Source organism: Trichoplax adhaerens, genomic scaffold, assembly GCF_000150275.1.
Source record: "Trichoplax adhaerens TRIADscaffold_4 genomic scaffold, whole genome shotgun sequence".
Taxonomy (NCBI): Eukaryota; Metazoa; Placozoa; class Uniplacotomia; order Trichoplacea; family Trichoplacidae; genus Trichoplax; species Trichoplax adhaerens.
The window spans coordinates 1,434,594-1,456,896 of NW_002060946.1; the positions used below are offsets into that span (position 1 = coordinate 1,434,594).

General features: G+C 33.6%; 4 protein-coding genes across 4 annotated transcripts; 3 read left to right on the forward strand and 1 right to left on the reverse strand.

Moving 5' to 3' along the window:
• Nucleotides 1-962: 962 nt before the first annotated feature.
• On the forward strand, nt 963-2,478 carry TRIADDRAFT_55279 (uncharacterized protein; the record flags this gene model as incomplete). The annotated part of the gene is made up of 2 exons (XM_002111324.1): nt 963-1,404; nt 2,306-2,478. 2 exons carry the CDS (start codon nt 963-965, stop codon nt 2,476-2,478), a joined length of 615 nt encoding a protein of 204 aa, XP_002111360.1.
• A 3,651-nt stretch (nt 2,479-6,129) lies between these two features.
• On the forward strand, nt 6,130-7,979 carry TRIADDRAFT_24440 (uncharacterized protein; the record flags this gene model as incomplete). Its single annotated transcript, XM_002111325.1, has 5 exons — nt 6,130-6,207; nt 6,322-6,507; nt 7,022-7,359; nt 7,481-7,586; nt 7,695-7,979. Coding segments are annotated over 5 exons (993 nt in total), but the record flags the coding sequence as incomplete, so codon positions are not given.
• A 1,465-nt stretch (nt 7,980-9,444) lies between these two features.
• TRIADDRAFT_55281 (uncharacterized protein) lies at nt 9,445-13,832 on the reverse strand (the record flags this gene model as incomplete). Its single annotated transcript, XM_002111807.1, has 9 exons — nt 9,445-9,526; nt 10,200-10,255; nt 10,335-10,445; nt 10,568-10,636; nt 10,948-10,992; nt 11,095-11,151; nt 11,649-11,726; nt 11,973-12,063; nt 13,726-13,832. The coding sequence occupies 9 exons, from the start codon at nt 13,830-13,832 to the stop codon at nt 9,445-9,447; spliced, it is 696 nt and encodes a 231-aa protein (XP_002111843.1).
• A 1,200-nt stretch (nt 13,833-15,032) lies between these two features.
• Nucleotides 15,033-18,038, forward strand: TRIADDRAFT_23890 (uncharacterized protein; the record flags this gene model as incomplete). The annotated part of the gene is made up of 9 exons (XM_002111326.1): nt 15,033-15,250; nt 16,139-16,260; nt 16,441-16,539; nt 16,868-17,099; nt 17,201-17,331; nt 17,421-17,540; nt 17,651-17,691; nt 17,804-17,863; nt 17,940-18,038. 9 exons carry the CDS (start codon nt 15,033-15,035, stop codon nt 18,036-18,038), a joined length of 1,122 nt encoding a protein of 373 aa, XP_002111362.1.
• Nucleotides 18,039-22,303: the final 4,265 nt, after the last annotated feature.

Here is a 22,303-nt window from a genome sequence, read left to right on the forward strand (position 1 = left end):
CTGCGATGGCCTAAGACCGCCAGTTCACCTTAGCATCCCTGCTTGAATCTTTATCAACCGCAATAATAAGACAGATGGTCTACAATGACGCATTTAGTCCAATCAACCATTGCTATGAATGCATGCCATCTTACAGCATTGCTTAGCATTAATTTTGTCATGCAGATGCAATCCAGCTGAAATAGATCAAAGCTCCTTCTGCAGTGAGCTGCGATGGCCTAAGACCGCCAGTTCACCTTAGCATCCCTTGTTGAGTCTTTATCAACCGCAATAATAAGACAGATGGTCTACCATGGTCTCCAGTACTATGACGTAACCATGACACTCGTGTCTAATACACGAGTTCGATTTGGAGTGTATTGACTGTCGATTGTTTTTCCACTGTCCTCCTGACAGGTGAAAGAAAAAAAAAATGCATGTTTGACTGGCAGTATTGTGCGCGGTACAGCACTGCGAATGCTGTACTGTACCTAGACCTGTTTGGCGTGCTTGTGCCAGCTGACGCTTGTGGTTTACAAAGTGACCCTAGGTTTGCCTCTGACTTTACTACGGGTGACGGTGTGGACTTGAGCCTCTTTAGTGTGAGCTGCATGTATAGTACGATCTAGACCTGTTTGGCGTGCTTGTGCCAGCTGACGCTAGTGGTTTACAAAGTGACCCTAGGTTTGCCTCTGACTTTACTACGGGTGACGGTGTTGACTTGAGCCTCTTTAGTGTGAGCTGCATGTGTAGTACGATCGTCTTATACTACGCGCATAGGCTAAGTCAGTGCAGGCGTTTTCTAACCTAACGTATATGCTGATTAGCACTGTATGATACAGTATACTATGACAATGACGTCCGTGTTACCGACGTACTGTAACGACATGGGTAGGACACCAACCCCCATCATAACCCCCCCCCCCATAGACCCCGGTGGAACGGCACGGCACAGTCTCGACATCAATGGAATTGAATTCAATATGGCCAACGATGAGAATGATGTTAATCAATTGATATTCGATTTCGATGAAACTTTATTAACCAATAGCTTAACGGATAGTTCTAGCGCAAGTTTAAGTGTTAAAGATTGTGAATCAACTTTGCTCTATCATCACGACGATGATGATAGCGAATTAAGTGAAGAAGATGAAGACGATGAACAACAGTGGCGCTTGGATAACATTGGTTCAATTTCCGGTGAACTAAGTAGTAGTCATAACGCTGCTACCAATAGTTTCAATCAAAAAGTCTCCATTGTCGATAGTTTACTATGTGAAATTTATAACAAGAAAGTTGGCCAAGGAGATGATCTAAATGGTCGTGATAGTTTATTAGCCAGCCATTCTGATCATGTTCGTGTAGGAAGAACAACTTCATTCCTTGGAGACGCTAAATTGACCGAAGAAATTTTAAAAACTAAAGGTAAGCCAACAACAATACGTCAATAAACTCCAACAGCGATCATACAGTCTATACGATCTGATTCTTCTGCCATGTCTTGACTTCCATTGGGATATTTGGCTTGGATCAATGTTGAAAATTCACTAGTAGATGATGTGTACTTTACAACTAAATAGATGGGACATACTGTACAATTCGTCAACTAGTCGCATATGTGATGATAGCTAGAAATAACTGGGCCTCCACCACAACATACACAATGGACAAGAATCATTTCATATTGAATATCGTATCTAATTCAATTTGACATAAAGAAGTGGAAGTTTAAACATGAGTCTGTCAAGAATTACTCTTTTTATTTTTACTATATACTATTAGGGAGGGAAAGGAGTTGTTTCTATTATTATAATTGCACATTGTGATAACATAACTTCATCACCAAGGAAATCAAGTCATGGTACTAGAAAGTTTCCCAATCTCATCCAATAGACCGTAAGATCATCATCAACTTCATCAATACTGTATACTACAATAATTTACCAAAGCAGTTTGGATAGTTAAATACTTACAAACAACTAGCTTATGGAATACAAAATTTGCTACTGTAGAATAAGGACCTAATACGAGTCGTTGAACTGTACAAAGAATTGAATTTATTGTGGCCCATTCCCAAGTTTATTGGCAAGGTTGAAAATATCCATTTTTCACCTCTCTACTGTATAATAAAGCAGAATGTCTTCCAATTGAATAGATTTCAGGATTGATGAATCTTATGTCATGCTGTACGATTTTGATCGTATAGTGTATGTGTAAATATGTTAGGATTGATTTATCTTCCTTAGCGGCCAAATCACTTAAATGGCTTTCACACAACATCCGGTTGTATCTTTGAAATTCATTTTTTGCCATACCATTCGCTTAGGTATTCAAGTATTACAAGCGACGGTGAAAGAGTTACAAGCAAGAACTACTCAGATATCTTCTCGGCTAATTAAAGAATTGAAAAGACGCGATCGTCGAAAAACTCGACTGAACTTAAATTGCGATCTATTAACTGCGATTATTCAAGCGTGTTCTCTTAAAAGGCGTAAGTAAATCGAGGATATTCTGACGATATGATTATTGCGGCACAGTCTTAGTTTATCTATTTAGAATACATTTTAATTAGTATTTCGAAAATGATGATCTGTACGTATGTTGAGAAAGATTATATTATTCTTCGTTTGGAAAGTACAACTTATGTTATTGGTGTAGTTTAGAGCTAGAAGTTTGAAGGAGTAGCTATCAATCGCTTCTTAGCTTCTCTCGTGATATATTTTCAATTTACGACGCATTTAGAGATGCTGACATGTACTAACGTTGTGTCCATGTCTATTCTTAACATCTTGATCGTATTGATTGTTTGTTGACATGCATCAGCCAGCGTACATAATTTATATTGAACAGTTGGCCCTACCCATGAAATCAGCAATACTGCCTGCATGCTTTTAAGAGACATTTCATCTGTCTATTTCCACTATATTCAATGTTTGATACTATATGCAATTAAGGTGATACAGTTACATACAATCTGATGGGTTTTAAGTATTTAGAATAGATTCCCTTAGTCATTGTCATAGTTTACTTAATTATTCATTCAGTTTTATGCTTCATAAAATCGCTCGCTATGTGATTAGCCGTAATATAAGACGGAATAGAACGGATGAGAATTTGATGAAATTGTCCATCATACTGCTGGATTCGAAAGATTACATAACTGATTTAAAATGATCTACTAATGGTACAAGATAAATTATTTTCTCTTGGGCTTAAATGTTTTTGTTTTGACTCTTTTGGCGAAGTGAAATAGGCAAAGTTCTATTATGTAGTGTTTTCGTTTTTACCTTAATTTATTTGAATTCCTGACAAGTCATGACGTAAATCTAATTAGATTCCTTTCCGTAAATGAAATATCTTGAGCTAATCAAGTCTTGTCGTTAATAACGTTATATCAATAATAAATTTATGCAAGTCTTACCGTTAACCCTTGCTAAGCGATCAAGGGCTAACTTTAATTTGATATTTCGATCGATAGGCATTAGTGACTATTGATTAGACCAAAAATCATTCAATGGAGCCAGTTTGTATGATATCAAAATTCATCAACTAGGCGTTCTGCTTAGATATCCGTCATGTTTATCCACATAAGCCTTTCATAATATTATTATAACGATCCCTTGTGATTTGGGTACAACATCGTGCATAAATTGCGATAGAAATTTAAATTACGGACGCGTAAATATTGCACGTTAACAAAAGTGAAAAGTCCTATGTACAGTTATGTACATTTTACATTAAAATCTTTCTTGTGACTTGTACAACGTAGTAATACAGCCTCGTAAATAAAGTAAGGCAATCGATTTTGGGATGCCAGATTGCAAGTCTGTAAATACATCATGATAACGTTAATTTATTAGCCCTAATTAATCTCGAACATATACTAAATACTATCGTAACATAGATCCGAACCCAACGTGATAAAACTTTTCTTTGCAGGTAATCGACTCATGTCTTGTCGATATCCGGCATAAAAATACCAATGAACAGCTGATCAATTCAAGTTTATCATGTGATAGTAATCTACTGTATGACTAATAGATTTTATCTTGTTGTAATGAGACTAATAATTTCAGCTAGCATCAGCAGTTTTATAGCACAATTTAAGACTGTAAGGCATTTAAAGTTGTTGGTTACTTTAAAAATCAGAATAATTTCATTTTCAAGGTATGCTATGACCTGATTTCGTACTGTTTGAAGTGGTAATCATAATTACTCATTGTAGCATATGATAAGCATGTAAAGTAATTCACTCACATGCACAATATACCACGAAACAATATGCTTTAGGTCATTAGCTAATTTCATCAAAATCGTCTTGCTCTCGAAATTGCCGCCATTTAATATTTCAGTGCTAAAAATTTTTTACTTGTCTTTTTGTAGAGAGTGCAGAGTACACATTTCTTACTTATCGATTAATTTATGCAGCATCTTATTGAACCATAATGTTATTGGAAAGTTGCAGACATTCTCATACATGTTTAATAGAACTGCTAGATACTGTATGTGAATCTATCAAGTATTAACATACAGTATTTATTGTGCTACAGTATATCGCATTAAAGCACAGAAACTGTGCTACCTTTGACTATCGGCCGTTTGCTAACATTTGGATCGTAGTCTTGGAATTTAATACGAAGTGCTTAAGTTATATGTGGTCTTAATAAGAATCTTGTAATATTAACTATACATTGTATAGATATCACACAGGAGGTTAAACGTTTTGACTTTCCCCGAAAATGAAGGATAAAAGAATAATATAATTTACCCTTCTGTTCCTGAAAATGAGGATAAAAAGAATTAACATAATTACCTATCTTTTCCAGAAAATGAAGGATAAAAGACTAACATAATTATACTTGTCTATTCAATGATCAAGATATCATATACGATATAGAAGATAATAACTTAATATTGACATTATTGATGCAATAAGTGCATGATTTTATACAGGATTTCATCATTGTTTTCGAACAGCATACTGTGAACAGTTAGAGGATTGCACTTTTATCACAGTGTCTCTTTTAGCATTATACTGTATAACCTTTTTAGGAATATAAAAGTAAATAGTGCTAAACTAAGAGGTCAATGGTCCCCGAAATGAAGGTTAAGGTCCTTTAGACAATTGACGTCACCGTTTATTTGAGATATTGTAGCTATAAATGCCTTGTGTGGGCTTCAATTTACATTCTATCGCTGATAGCCAATCTTATTCCATCGCTTCCTGAAATACATTGTCTATCATTAAATGTAAAAAATGGAGAATGCCACCTGTTTACTTTTACCTAAATTTTACAATAAATGCCATGGCGCTATCTATATGTTTAAAGTGGTGCAAATGTCCTACTTATGTCTTAGTCGTACCAACTTTAAACAGTAATTAAAAATTTGCGCTGTTAGCCAATTATATCGCTATACCCTCTAGGGCCTACTTATCTTATTACAGTAAGCTACTAATTTGCATGTTATGTGCGGTATATAATGCCTGTTATACAGAGACGACGCAATATTTTGTGTCATATTACTTGGAGAAATAGTTCAGAATTGATAAAGATTTTATACCTTACATTTCTTACCGTTGCACTTGCATTTGTTAGTATTATACCATTCCGACTTGTACTTTGTGCTTCATGCCTCTAATACGTAAATTTTCGTTACGACGACGTAAAGGTGAGGATACCCAGTTGAAATTTATACTCAATCCCGCTCGGGGTAAAGATGGCTTTCGACAGGTAAATTATCTTTGCAATGCTATTAAATATAGCTTACAAGTCGACTAGCAGTTCTGACTAGAGTTGTTGCGTTATTTTTCCTGTCTAAATTTTATTAATTTATTGCTTTACATTTTTTTACTATTCCTGCTTCTATCTTGGAATCTTTGCTGCATCATTGGATCTTTTATGCTTGCGACTTTTACGAAGTGGGTAGAAAGCTGTAAAGCTCTCGTACGACTGCCTAATAGCATTCCAACAGAGTGGAGAAAAAAGGTATACATTTTAGGATAGAACAATTGGGACTTTGTATGTTGATACTCTTTTAAATTTTAATTTCTGTGCATAAAAACATCTTTTTAATCGCCTTACGGTAAATTTTATCGTTAACTACTAGCTTTGGCTTAGATTAGCTGAAAGCAAACTGACTGGTCATAAATGGGGCCATATAGCAAAATTTGCATTCAATGAAAAGAGCAATCGAGATGATGATAAGCTTGGGCTACAAATTGTGAAGGTTATTTATTACCTTTCATAGCTTACGTTTGATTTTGGCGATACTGCTATATTCACTGTTTTAATTCTGTGCTATACAATGGTACTAATATGTGATATGATATCCTTCACTCAGGACCTGCATAGAACTGGCTATAGCAAGTTCTGTGATAAAAATAGGCCGGAAAATAGAGCGGCTTTAAAAAGGGTATTACTCGGTTATGCACGATGGAACAAAGCTGTTGGCTATTGCCAAGGATTTAATGTCATTGCAGCGCTAATACTAGATGTATTTGAGGGAAATGAGGAACAAGCCTTGAAGGTAATGAAAAAAAATATCTTGCTGCATTAAATGCTAATTGTATGGTTACAGTGCATACAGTTAATACTTATATAATAAGAAATCTAAGACGATCAAGTTTACGCCATTGACATCGCGGTTTGGTAAATTGTTTTCATGTTTCTCGAAAAATATGTCATTGTATATCTTGCTAACATTTCTTGGAACTAAATGTCAATTTTTCATAAATTCGCTGCCCCTTAGCTTGAGTAAACAAAATAAGTTGTTATACAGTATTATCGATTTATTAAGATTTTATGCAAAACTGCTTTTATTTACTTACGCTAATATGATTGACAGGGTAGGATTAGTAACGTACTTCATTCAGCTATACAGTAATAGTAGACAGTATTCTTTTTGGCTGTAATATTGATTCTTTAAAGTATTGATTGAATTTATATTGTTCCGCATAACTTGTGTTATTTACATTATCCCTTAAAATCAGGAAGATAATACCTAGACTAAAGATCTTGTAAAATATTTCTATCCAACATAGGTTATGATTTACCTAATCGATTATGTGCTCCCTAAGAATTATTTCGCTAACAACTTGCGAGCACTATCAGTCGATATGGCCGTATTTAGAGATTTACTTAGAGAAGAAGAGCCAGATTTATGCCAACATTTAGATAAATTACAAGCAGAAGCTGCAGAAGAAGCAGGCAGCGATTATGAACCGCCTTTAACAAACGTATTTACTATGCAATGGTTTCTAACGATTTTTGCTACTTGCCTGCCTCGCGACACAATTCTTAGAATTTGGGATTGTGTACTTCTCGAAGGATCAACTGTCTTGGTTCGTACATCCTTAGCGTTGTGGTCGATACTCGGAGAGTAAGTACTCTGAATAAACGTTGCACAAGAAGCGCAGTCGGATTTACTTTATCAATTTGAATACTGCAGATATCTTGTATAAATGTAATGTAATCTTAACTGGATATTTATATCCTTATAGACGTATTTCCGCTGCAGAAAATGCTCATGAATTTTATAGTATGATGGGATACATTTCACAGAAAATGTTAGAGGGCAGAATTATCGATCGTGATGCACTAATTCAGGTAAATTTTATTTAAACTACCGCGACATAACTCGTAAATTTACGGAAAACATAAGTCTTAAGCCTTCGAAAATTGTCAATTCACAAAATATTTTTAATATTCGTCCAGAAAATATATTCTAATGGATCCTTCCCTCATCCAATCATCGAAGAACTGCGTGATAAATATACTTACAATATTACGCCATTTACGTCTTCAACTTCAGAAGTACCATCGAAATATTCTACATCAGGTAGCACCGGAAGTACTCGTGATAGTGATGATGATGACGAGAATTACGTTGAATGTCCACAAACTCCGCCGGCGAAGTGCTTAGGAGGATTTTTTCCATATCCAGAAGAAGGTAATTTTTATTGTGCCTCAATAACTGACTATTTAGAGTATTTAAAATGAAGAAGCTGGGTAACTTATAATTTTAACTAATGCAAATACCGGATGAAGATTTAAAATTGAATTTTTTTGATGCCATCATCTTATTATTAAATGTAGATAAAAATACAGATGGTTTATTTAAGTATAAAAGGAAATTTAAAAAGAATAAAGAAGAGTCGTCCGCTGCAGGGCGTAAGCAAGCATTTGATAATACCTTTGTTTTGAAGAAGTCAGTTGCTAAAGAACTAAAGGCTTTACGAAAGCAATACTCGCAAATGAGACAAAAACAAAAGAATATGCAGCTGGTTGCGGAAAGCTCCGGCATGACCTCTTTACCTAAAGATGATCCGAAGTTAAATTTCGAAGGGTCAGAAGAAAATGAATCTCATGTTATCAATCATTTATTTGTTAGTAAAGGCCAAAAATGGAATCGATTATATGGTGGGGGAAAATCTTCAAGTATGAATGCTTATCCACAAGAGCAAAAAATAGGAGGATACGTAGATAAACCTCGCTCGCGTCATATATCCTTAGATGAGCAAATCGATGAAGAAGACCACGAAAAACTCGGATCTAAGTCTATGACTGACTTTAGTGAAAATAGTGGATCAACGAACGAAGAGAGGAATTTAATCAGCCAAATAAAACGGACAAATTCTGAAAGTGTATCTGTAAGTAGCGTTTTTGGAAGTGCTGATACCGTATCATCCTATTATTCAGATGAAAGTACGCAAAAAGGAGTATCAAATTCTGGTCAAAAATCGCGCTTTGGCGTTCCGTTGGCAACCGCAAACTTTAATCCTTTTCCTACTCGAGGTGCATTAGAAGAGAAGCGATTAAAGAAATCTATTAAAGTCGGAATTGGTCATACGAACGATGTCTCTGGTACTATTATGAATAACTCGGCTGCAAGTAATCGGTCTAAAAAAATTGCTGAAATTAATGGTATCCGGGCTATGATACGAATGAATAAATATCCTTCTGCCAAAAGTCTTTCAAACGAGTCATCGTGAAAAAAAGTGTTAGATTAACTACAACAATCGTAATGCCATTAATAACTTGTCATAAATGTTGAAAATATTTGTTATTAATGTATGCAATGTTACTTGTATGCCCTTAATTTACAACAGTATCAATGAAAGCAATTTTATTGTAAAAACTATGAAAACAAAAGTATAATATATAAGATAGAGATATGTACATATGAGATGTGTTTACGTTATTTATTTCATGGAATTTATATTAAATTCACAACGCTGCAATTATGATCTGGAAATTTGTTAGTGCTCTCCGATTTGTAAATGTAACTTAAGAAGCTAGACTATAAGTGATTTTTTTGTGAAGATATTTAAAGATAGTAACTACGCATATGTGGTGATTGCGAAAAAATTGTAGTCTTTGAACTTGTATGAAATACTCCAAAATTTCATTTTACAAATCTTGAATTGTTGTCATTGCTAATCGATAAAATTTTATTACGGCAGTCTCAAGCCGAAGTTTTTGAGTCTTGTGCGTCAAGTATCGCTGTTACGGCAACAGTATATTGGAGGTCACCGATTTCAAGTGATCTATTTATGTATTATCCAAATCTATGTAAATGATATAGTTATGATATTGTTACCTGGTATTAAAATTGTGGCAGTGTATATTATGCGAGTTATTTATTCGGTTTTACTGTATAATTTTTAATTTATATTATAAAATCTCTATTAACATTATTTATTGCTTAACATTTGCTGCATTAAGAATTGACCGTGCAGTACGTGTAAATTTTGACCGTTTTAGAGAAGGGATTGAGATAATATTTCTTTATATTTTAGATTAAATTATCATAAGGAATAGCGACACCTTTAAAGTTTTATTTCTATTTACGTGATCGCAAAATGCTATTACTGTGAATTTGTAAGTACTTATAACAGTATGTACGTATATAATTGTTATTGAAGATATGAGTCAATAAAAATAAAGTATTACCATAATAGTGAGACTTTCATTGAAGAAAAAGGTAGAAAGACAACTTTTATATTACACTACGTACGATGATTACTAATTCATCGTAATTTGCATCATTCCAATGAAGAACTTAAATATCGAACCATAGCATCAAATTAAGTCCGTTTGAGAAAAGTATCTGTCAAATCATAAAGCAGATAGTACCTTGAGTTGGTATACCTTCTTGCTAGCAAAATACGCGTATAATCGTATCAGAAAGTAACTTTTATGAAGTCGTTTAAATTTTACCTTGCAACAATGACAATGATTAGGTTTAATGCGGACACTAGGTGATCATCAGTAGCCTAATACAGTAGAATATTTTCAGATGTACCTGTATATGAAGTTATACATATAGGTCATGATCAGTATTACTTTATTTACCAGAGTTTCACGACGTTCTGAGCAATTTCTGGCCAATATCCTTAGCATAGACGTAGTCTCCGGTAGCAGTGGCTTTTCAACGCATACTAAAAGGGCATACAGCCACTGTCCCTGCGATAAAGTAATGTATGAGGATATCTTATTATAAAAGATATAAAATAGTTTGCACTCTAAAACATTCACCAGCAGTAGTGCACAACGGTAAGGAAATATGCGGGAAATTATTCACTTACAAAGAGATCTGTAAATTCCTTCTGATTAAAGCCTTCAGTCAAATTTTCGAATGCTTTTATTAACACAGCCTAAGGATATTTGAAATCTTAATTAAACTCTAAAGGCATGAAATACGAACTTCAACATGCCTACAATAATATCCATATAAGTAGTTTCTTCTAGTATGCCTAATTTATCTTAATAACTAAAATTAAATTAATATAGTAAACCAACTGTTGTATTACACTACTCAATCTACATCGTTCGAATGATCATTAAAGTCAGTAGAAAAAAAATAAAATAATCACACCGTAAGCATATTATTAACTTCGATGATAATTCTAATTATTATTTCACCATACTACGATAAACGTACGATTATAATTAATTTTTAACCTACATATTTCATGCTTGCCAATAAAGCTAGTGTTGGAGGATTTCCTCTCTATCAAAGTTGATTAATGATTATTAACGTAGACTTTCATTCCATGATTTTTGTAACCTAAACTGAATATCCATGTGTAAGTTTAACATGAGTCTGACTTACATGTTTGTTTGATCCTAAGCAAAAAGTAAGCCAGCCATTTTCATCCTTCATAGCCGGCTGATAGTCCAGTGATCATTTACATAAGCAAGCCATGCATTTATATGGAAATAAGATGGATGGAAAAGTGTTATGACGAATGTACACGACAAAATTCCTGGCAAGATACTATAATAGAATAAGCAGCTAATTTGCTTAGCGAAAAGTACAATAACAAATAGCCTTTAAAAGTAGTTCACTATAACACTTATGGTAAAATTTACACCGTCTTACAAAATTAATATCGATCTTGGAGTTGCTTTTCATAAATTTGGCTTTGTATTGCATGAATTTCTGCATAGTAGATAAAACAGAAAATAAAAAATCAGCTTATAGTAGTAACATTCAATAAATGTTTTATACTTGTTTAACACTGACAGTAGCTAGAGTCGTTAGGATTCTGTTACCGAAGCTATGTATGCAATTAAAGCCGCGTACAGTATTTTTTAGGCAAGGGAGGGAACTTTGACAGCTCAAAATAACAAAATCATTTTTATACAGTTCAGTATAACTTGTACCTGCCGATTTTCTGAAAATGTGTGAATTAGAAAATCTTGTATTTCTTCTGATGGAGGAGTTGGTAGTAAACTGCTACTCTAGACATTTTAATTGATTCACAAGTTAATGATGGAAATATAAAGAGTATATAAGTAAATATATAATTAATTGTACTATTACAATCATAATAAATGAATGAATAATTTGTACTACTTATTGAATTAAATTATAATTTTCTTCAAATTGCAATTATAGGCATAGATTTACATTGATTACTGTGTAGCTACATTGTAGATACATTGGCTGTATTTGCATCTTATGTTAATCATCTTAAAGACTAGTACCTTCGTGTAGTTTACTGTGCGCCTAGAATTAAATCGTGAAGAATCGAAATTTTCAGCAACGACAACATCTGGACAATTATTTGCTTCATGCCTATAAAAGTAAAATTGAATCGCACGATCTCGTTTAATTAATAGTGTTACCAACTATCAAGGAGATAAATTTGAAACTTAGATACTAAATCTTTGCGATCATTTCTATCCATTAGGTTATAATACTTTAAACAATAAGTTTACTAGAAATAAATAAATTAAATTATAGGCAGTGAAGGTGCAATTTTTTTACAATCATCAATGATTATCATACAACACCGCGTATCTGCATATGTAATTTATAAGATTTAATATGTATTTTTATGAACAAAGTAAATACTATAGAGGTATACGAGTAGTATAAAAAAAATTTCTGGATATCCTTGGATCGTGCGTTAAAGCATTCTGATAGCTAACCGGTTTAACTCTGTATGTAAACAGTTTCATGTGCTACCTTTAATGTTATCAATTTATTGATGGTACTTGGGTACGAGTCTCATGGTATCTAAATTTGTCGATTGCAATAAACGTAAAGTTTTATGATTGTAGGCTGTTTGGATTTGTTTACAAATTCGATATTTAGTCGTTATACATGGATAATGTAATCTCTACATTTGTAGGTTTAATAGCATCATTTTTTGGCCTTGCATGCATACAGTACAAGCAAAGAGAAATCAACTAGTACGTCAGAAGATACGAACTGAATACAGTATGTAGACCAAAAATAGCATCCACTTTTGGCCTTGCATGCATACCGTAGATGCAAGGACAAATCAACTAGTACGATAGAAGATACGAACTGAATACACGACTGTGTGTAGACCAAAAATAGCATCTACTTTTGGCCTTGCATGTATACAGTAGGTGCAAGGAGAAATCAATTAGTGCACAGAAGATACGAACTGAATACAGTATGTAGACCAAAAAATAGCATCCATCTTTGGCCTTGCATGCATACAGTAGATGCAAGGAGAAATCAACTAGTACGACAGAAGATACAAACTGAATACAGTATGTGGACCAAAAAATTGCATCCACTTTTGGCCTTGCATGCATACAGTAGATGCAAGTAGAAATCAACTAGTACGACATAAGATACGAAGTGAATACAGGACTGTGTGTATACCAAAAATAGCATCCACTTTTGGCCTTGCATCATGCATGCAGTAGGTGCAAGGAGAAATCAACTAGTGCGACAGAAGATACGAGCTGAATACAGTATGTAGACCAAAAAATAGCATTCACTTTTGGCCTTGCATGCATACAGTAGATGCAAGGGGAAATCAACTAGTACGACAGAAAATACGAACTGAATATATAGACCAACTTCAAGTTAGCAGCATTGTACTGCAAGGTTAGCAAGTGCATTGGTTCAACCCTGTTAGAAAGTGCGTATTACATTAAAGTATGGTTTTCATTGGATAAAGGAGTAAAAAAGATTCATAGATTGCTTGTGGCCCTATCTCGACATTGCAGTTTATCTCAGAGTCTTTTAATCATCTGCCCATATTTCAGATTTATAAGGAAGCAGTATACTGATGTCATTATCAAGCATTCTGGTATGACATCGATTGAGCATCATCCAATCTTGCACAGTAGCCTACTTGAGGTTGATTGAATCTTAGTGCAGGACTACTGTATTGATGCACCATTGCTTGTGTCAAACAGTCGATGAGGTAATGCAATGTGTAGAATAACATCATCTATCTAGTAGCTATCTTACCGAACGTTCATTAAGTAATCCTCAGCGGAAGTTGGTACAGATTGTTGCAGCGATGGAATATTATCTCGACCATGATGGTCATCACCTACAGGTAAACATCGCTCCATGGAAACGGCTAGCTGTTGAAAAGAATTCCTTGTATTACAAGGTGTTGGAGGTGAATGAGAGAATTTAATCAAACTACTGCATTTATTGTCACTTACTGCATCCGTTGAGCAGGTAGGAATAGGAATCTGCAGTAATCTAGAGGAGGAAAATAAGGAATAATTCAATCCAGCTACTTGAAAATCATCTAGGCCGACGACCAAAAAGGAAAATACCTCCTCTAGACTCTCCTTTCCTCCATACAAATTCCTATGTTCTAATATCCGGTACTCTACTGCTTTCTCTTGTTGCAAGACAGTACTATCACTGAAACATGGCTAAAGCGACTACGATAATTTAAAGTATCTCGTAAATAACTGCTTTCTTATAGCTTGAAGATATCATGTTCGCGTTATGCTATAGCAGTACAGGCGTCCGTAGCGACGTCCATTAATTAGAGAGTGACGTAAAGACGTTCTGACGTTTCGTTCAAAAAAATGACATTCAATAGATCCTTATGAAACATCAATAATGATCTGGAGACTATTGTTTCTGTATAGGTAAGAGATATCATGTTTACGATGGCTTATAGACTTCACTTGCAAATTAGATGTCGTCATCTATACAATTCTTTATGGAGTACCTTAAACATGATCCAATGTTGTATAGATTAGTTGGTGCTGAATTAGAAAAGCAATCTCGTCATACAACACCAATCTTCAAGCTAGAAACTTGCTTTCTTTTATAGCATTAATTTGCTAATGACGAATTTAAATGATGTGCGCATCCAATTTGTCTTCTATATGTTTTTGAAGACAAATTAGATCGACGTGTTATGATGGTAAATAGGCTAAGAAGTAGCTCAGTTCTTGATATAGGAACGCAAACATGAGCGTCTTGCTATACAATTACTATACCGTATTGAACACATTCTATACTGGACCTCCTTCATTAACTACAAGCCGAAACTCTACATTATATACTGTAGAGTTAAGTGAAAATAGTATCGGAAGATTCTATTACAGTGCATACTATGGTAGAATTGGTAGTATAAAGTACCCTAGACTGCTAAGCGAGTGACCCTCTTGACGTCTCAATCGCGACGTCGTACAACGTTCCGGCGGATTCCATAGAAACGGATACGAATACTCAATGCAGCTAGCTAATGGACTCCTGCAAGGTTTAATGTCGCTTTTCCTTGCCACTATTCAACTGGATTAAAAATGACATCGCTTATCCTTTTGGGGATATTAACACATCTAATTTACATCATTGCTGTATTTGAAAGTTATATCCAATCGCCACTGGTCCATGGCATGCAAGGACATTCAGTTCGTCAACGACCTCCTGCTAAACGTCTTGTCCTCTTTGTAGGAGATGGTCTACGAGCTGATAAGCTATTTCATATCCAAGATAATATTGCAAGAGCTCCATTTTTGAGGTAATTTATTCATTCACATCATCCAGACATGATGGCATCATGTGTATGTTGGTGTTATAATACCAGAATATCTTATTTCTATTTCCTTATGGATATATTGACCTTGACGTCGCATATCAACAAGCTACATCGATGCATACTGTAGAATAGATTATAGACTGGAATAAGTGGCAACACTACAACACAGTTTAAATTTTGACTACTATTGAAATTTCAAGCTTGCTAGCTAAAATTGAACTATCGTTTAATTAATGACAAAATCTGAGCATGATACATGGTGTCTATAGCAATTGCTAATTTGGATTGAGTTGACATTTCAAAAATCAGATTCTTAGCACCATCCAATCAATTTACCCGCTAATAAATCGCATAATCGAATACCAGTCCTAAGCGGATAAGCAGTTGCAGTTGATGAAGCAGCAAATCATATGATTAAAATTTTAAAAATTCCTCCCAGTTTATCATGATGTTAACTATCCTACTGATACACCTTAAGTGACAATTATGTATGCATTAAAGGCTACCTATATAATTACTTGCTAGCTTGCTAACAGACCAGTAATATGATCATAATATTAAATTACGAGGAAGTTCTGGACGAGATGCGTAGTGTTCAATTCGAACTTTATCAACACTGATCGCACATTAGATTTAGTTGACTAGGTTGCAATGTATCAGCATTCTGACATTTAAAACATTTACATTATTATGCAAACCTTCGCACTTTCTGACCTGAAATCGTAAAATACTATCATTGATCGATATTGCAGTTTATGAACTGACGTCAGATCAACAGTCAATCAGTAAATATAGTTGAAATATGTATAATTTAGCTTGAAATAAATATACAAACAGGGAAATTTATTTTACTGTGCTTGATGTTACCAGGGAAAAAGTTTTAAAATATGGTAGTTGGGGCGTATCTCATACCAGAGCACCAACAGAAACTAGGCCAGCTCATATTGCATTAATCGCTGGCTTTTTTGAGGATATTACTGCCATCAAGAAAGGTAAGGCAATTGAATTATTGTAATGTACTGCATGTGAAAATGTCTTAAATTGTTACATAGAAACAATAAACGAATACATCGAACTGTGCGTAATGTGTTAATGATTTTTATGAATATTTACAAATATAAAACCGTACTATCAATCAGATCAAAGATACCCTATTCTTTGTATCGTTACAGGTTGGAAAGAAAATCCAGTCAAATTCGATTCAGTCTTTAATCGAAGTACTCATACATGGTCATGGGGCAGTCCAGATGTTCTACCTATTTTTAATAAAGGTTATTAATTTATTATAAACAGAAAGAACTAATGTAATATTTGATTTGAAACTGCTGGCATAAAAATGTTATCATACATCCGTCCTGAATGTACTCCCCAGCCGTCCTATTGTAACAGTGAAAACTTAGCACTAACAAACTTACGAATAATTTACTTATAAATATAAACTAGCATTAACCTTCATTCTTTAATTTAAACAATGCATATATAACTGAACCCAGCCTACCTTGACTACGTTGAATAACAAGGGCTTTCTACTTCATTGAATTTGATCTATGATGATGACTAAAAAGTTTTTACATTTTCTGACTCTCTCTTTATATAAAGGAGCTGCGAAACGAAAGATGACAACGTTTATGTACTCACTACCATTCCAAAATTCTGTTTACTATAATGGTATTGTATTGGACAAGTGGGTGATTGAAAACTTCAGAAAGTTTTTTACCCAGGCAAAGTCTAACCAGGCTCTCAAACGAGCATTGAATCAAGAAGGAATTATGCTATTTTGTCATTTACTTGGAATTGATACTAATGGCCATTACTATAAGCCGTACTCCCAGTATGAACATAAGTTGATATTTTAATAATTTTTGGCTTTAGTATTTAATTGTAATTTTCTGCTGTTTCAAGTTTTAACGTTATAATTGGTCCCTAACCTAGGCAATACATAGAAAATATTCGTTATGTTGATACTGCAGTCAGGAAGATGGTTAACATTATTGAAGATTTTTTCGGCCATGATGGAAAAACGGCTTTTATTTTTACTTCAGATCATGGGATGATGGATTCAGGTGAACTAATGCAGTAACGAGAGTGCTAGTTACTATTATAAAATATATGTATTAAAATTCATCTAAATTTAACTTCTTCAACGCTGTAGGGTCGCATGGTTCTGGTAGAATACAAGAAACGTATTCTCCATTTATAGCGTGGGGAGCCGGAATTGCATGGCCGGTACATCCGAATCCAATTGATGACTATAATGATCGTTTAGCGAGTGGTATGTTATGAATAAATTGATCGTGCATAAAAGTTTTCATGTTCTACACAGCGTATATTGCTCATGTTAAAGACAACAATAACTTTTTGCTTTTCGTTTGCACAATCTAGAATGGAAGCTACTGGGTTATAGGAGATTAGACATCAAGCAGGTATATAAATGCAAGTTTATATTTTATAATTAGTTTTACACATCTTTCAGTAACTGGAAAAATGAAAATGTTCACGCGTTGTTAGTAATTGCTTAGATAATTATTATTGTAGATTGATATACCGCCTTTAATGTCGAGCTTGCTTGGAATAGCTATACCGATTAATTCAATGGTAGGTGCACAAACAAACAAATTGGAATACGCAAACAAGAGCTACTTTGTAGACATCTCTTATTTGTTATTTGTAGGGAATTTTACCCATTTCGTATCTAAATGCAAGTAAGTCTTATATTGCCGAAAGTACGATTGTTAATGCAAAACAGCTCGTCGCTCAGTTCGAGGTATAGAAAGAGATAAATATCTTGAGTATAACAAAAAATTTATAATAAGAGAATAGTAACTTTAAGATCCGATCTAACAATTATTAATAATAAACACGATTATCGTGGCTATCGTGGCACCAGATGCAAAGAAAAAATAAAAGTGCTGGCACTATATTTCACTTTTTAAGGCATTACAGGTACAGTATTGCAAGTTATTGTTATTTCATATTTTGTTGAAATACTTATAACATTTGCATATTTTTGCAAAATTTAGGCCTTTACAAGGTGATACTACGGTGAGTACTGTAATTTGCTTTGTAATCGCTACATCTAGGTGACAGAAAAAAATTTTGATTTAACATGTAGTTGCGCAGTATTGACCACCGTCATGCAGCTGTGTGTACAGTTGATGAACTAGTAAACTAAATTTTAGTTTTCCAGTTATTGATGTATTATGATTAATTATTCATGCAGAGTAAATGGGTTAGTAAGCTTGAAAATTTACATGAGCATGGTGATTTCGAAGAAGTAGTAAGTAAACTAATATATGTTGGTTGCCATTGATACATGTAAAAGCTAATCACTGACGCTAGAAATATTTTGCTATTAATCACCTTTACGTATTCTTACAGATAAGATCAAGTAAGACTCTTGCCCGCTTGGCTCTGGAAGGGATAAATTATTACCATACATATAATCGAGCAGTAATAAGGTTCAGAAATTAATCGCTTTGATATCGTAAATTGGTATAATCTTTTTGATTACTAGTATCGTAACGACTGTAAAATTATCCTATTTTTGTTTATATCTTATTATTATAAATAGTGCATCAGTTATGGCTGGCCTAACTGGCTGGATCATTTATGTCCTACTGTTTATTGTAAAGACATATACAAGCCTAGAATCTAGTAGATTAAAGGTAATAACATTGATTCATTATTTTGTGTAGTCCGAAATATTTGAAAGTAATTAATTTATGTGTTCAAACAACTAATATTTGTAATTACAGTTAGCTACTGTTAATAAATCTCAAAGTAAGAGGATCAACTTGGTATTTACACTATTTTATGTAGGTGTATTTACAATTTTAATAGGTAAGTTAGGTAGTTAATACGGATTCAAGTTTAACTGGTGCATACTAACAATTGATGAATTCAATTTTTTAGTTGAAAAATCCTCTCCTACATATTTTGCTTACTTCGGTATCCTTTTATTTCTCTGGAATCGGGTCATTAATCAGTTAGTTAATATCTGATAGCAGTCATTGCTATAGCTAATATCCTATATATTCTATTAATTATTACATTCTGTTTACTGCTTAGACATGAAAACATATATAATTTGGCAAAATATCTGCTTACAAGTTCTTTATGCTCCAAGGCTATATTTTCCGCCCTAATTACCATTTTATCTTCCGAATTACTGGTATCTTTAGTACACAGTATTAGATTCTATATTATTAAGCCGAGCACGCCATGTTACTTTGCTTCTTGTTATAAATTAGGCTATCAGCTTTAACAATCGCCGGACTCTAACACTTGCTTTCATTTGTCTGGGTACAACATATAAGGCTAACAAAATAATCCAATAACAATAATGCAGTACAGTATAATAACATCATTTGCATTAATAACTGTAATTATTAAGCTAGCAACATTGATGATGTTTTATTATTAATAAATATCAGCCATAAAATACTTAATGGCAAATTACATCAAAAAATTAATTTGATTGATGTAATCGTATTCATTGAAGGTTTTTGGCCTTTAACTACGTCATTAATAAGGAAAGACAAGGTTAGAAAATGTACCATATAATGATAAATAATGAATTACTCATAAATAACTCTGAAGACCCTAATTTCGATAAAGGATTACAGTGCTTACATCTAATAATACGGTTAACAGTTTCTTGTGGGCTACTGGCTGTTATCGTGCATTTCAATTGGGATCTTTCCTTCCCTTCCTCCTATAGAAGGAATAGCTAAATATGGTTATGTGTAAGTTACTAAAGCTCGTATTACCCGTATAGCATAAGCACTGTATCTTAACGAAAGTATCTATTTAGATTTATGACTGGTGCTGTGACTGGCGTTATAGGAATTTATCTTTATATTAGGTAATATCGCACAATTAACTTATTAGAATATAATTATACATGCTTGTGAAAGTATGGTAACTCAAATAAATAAAACTTTCGTTAGGCACAATCGTGTTAAAAGTTCAATCATCGGTTTTCAGGTATTTACTCAAATGCATAAAATATCATTAGGCTGATTTTTATCCTATAGTATCTATGTTTATTATGCCATTAACAAGATGACAAGTAACGATTTGACAATGTAATAGAAATGTACAGTTTTAAAGTCAAAAATTATACTTACAATTGATATATTAATTTTTCTAACTAGATTTTATTAGCTGTTATTGCTATTTATGTAGTCAATAGCACAGCTAAGGCCAAAGAAGATTACTTCAGGATACCAGTATTGAATCTGTACCTTAGTTGGTTTATTTTGGGTAAATTCGTTCAATTCTGGTTACAAATTGCGCGTAACTGTTGTGAATTACTACATATTAATACTGTCGCCCAACTTAAACGTGTAATCCTCAGGAACAAGTTGTATTATACCGCTATTGAGCCCTCCAATTCTTCTAGAACGTGTTTGGAGCATATTTTTGTCATTAATGACAACGTATATCTTACTTAGTATATCGTATCCATGATCACACAACATTACAGTTTTACTGACTGACTGAGAATAATGTTACATTTATGTTGGTTATTTCCTTGACTCACTGCAAGATATGATAGTTTATTTTGCCTTGCGTTATGCAACCTAATGGTTACTTGGGTCAGAATAGAGCAACGATTGTCAAAGTATACGCCTCGATTGGTCAGTAATATCTTCGATTCGTTGATTATTCTGATTAAATTGGTAATATTCCAACCTATATTTTGTAGTTAACGTCGATCTTTTTCGAAAATGGCACACCTAAGACTATGAAAAAATTACTTGATCATGGTAAATATACGCGACAATAATCTGGTTAACAACTGACATATCATTATTGATACCGTAATACTCTACTTTTAGACGTCGAAAACTTTAAAAAACTGCAAATGTCACATCTAAGAATTGCGATACTTTTTGTAAGTAAAACATGGTGGTATAGACCACTTTGAAAGTCAATTGTGATTGTATTTAATTTCAACGTTCTAATTAATATGTATTATCCGTAAAAACATTAGCTCTTATTTACTACTACGGCCTTTTTTGGCATAACAAACATTGGCAGTTTAAATAGGTAAAGGCTTTGCATGTATGCATCTTCGCAGTGTGTTTGTTAACATCCGTAAATTTGAACTCAAGTTCAATTTATAAACTTTATGGATATCAATTTTTATTTTGCGATTGTTTTCTACAGTACAAAGAAATGTAATCGGTTTTATGGGATACTTTTATTGTTATTTTTGATGAATTTAGCCTCGATCCTGCACCCACATATTGCTTTCTTGTCGTATATACTCCTTTAGCAAAGGTCATATTGTATATTTGCAAGGTAAATAATATGATTTCAAATTATCAAAAATGGCATATTTGCCTATCTTTATATTTAATCAAGTTTCTCAACTTGTAACTAATAACGTTTATGTGATTATGATAATAGATATCGATTCCTTTTGTATTGATAATCGCCGCTGTACGTAGCTTACAACTGTCTCTTCAATTCAGCTTAAAATGGTGATTATAGATCTTGACTGTACATTGCAGATAATTCGAATTTGGCGTTATAATGTGATCCAGTTATGCTAATTTTAAAGTATTTACAGCTTAAATGGGCTTTAAACATTAATCTGATTGAAATTTATTTCTTATTTACAGCATATTTCTAATAATGGTCTGTTTAACTGACATAATATCAATGGTGAGTACGATAATGCTAATCCAATATGTAGTGGTAACCATAATTGCTTGCATTAAATTACTATTTACTCCAGCAATAAGGTCGAATAGAATCAATGAGACACTTCTTAATAACATCATATGCTTTATTAACATTAGCATCAGTTTTTACATGTATCGGATCAAGGAAGCTGGGTCGAAATTGGAACTAGGTACAATTTTTTATTTATTTAAACACCTCCCACATCATATATAGGACAAAATAACAGCCTTTCCAGAATTATCACGGGTTGCCTTTATAAGATAAGACTTATATTTACTTTCTTGTTTCAGCATTGCTCATTACCTTATAGCAATGGTCGTGATGGCAGCTTTGATCATG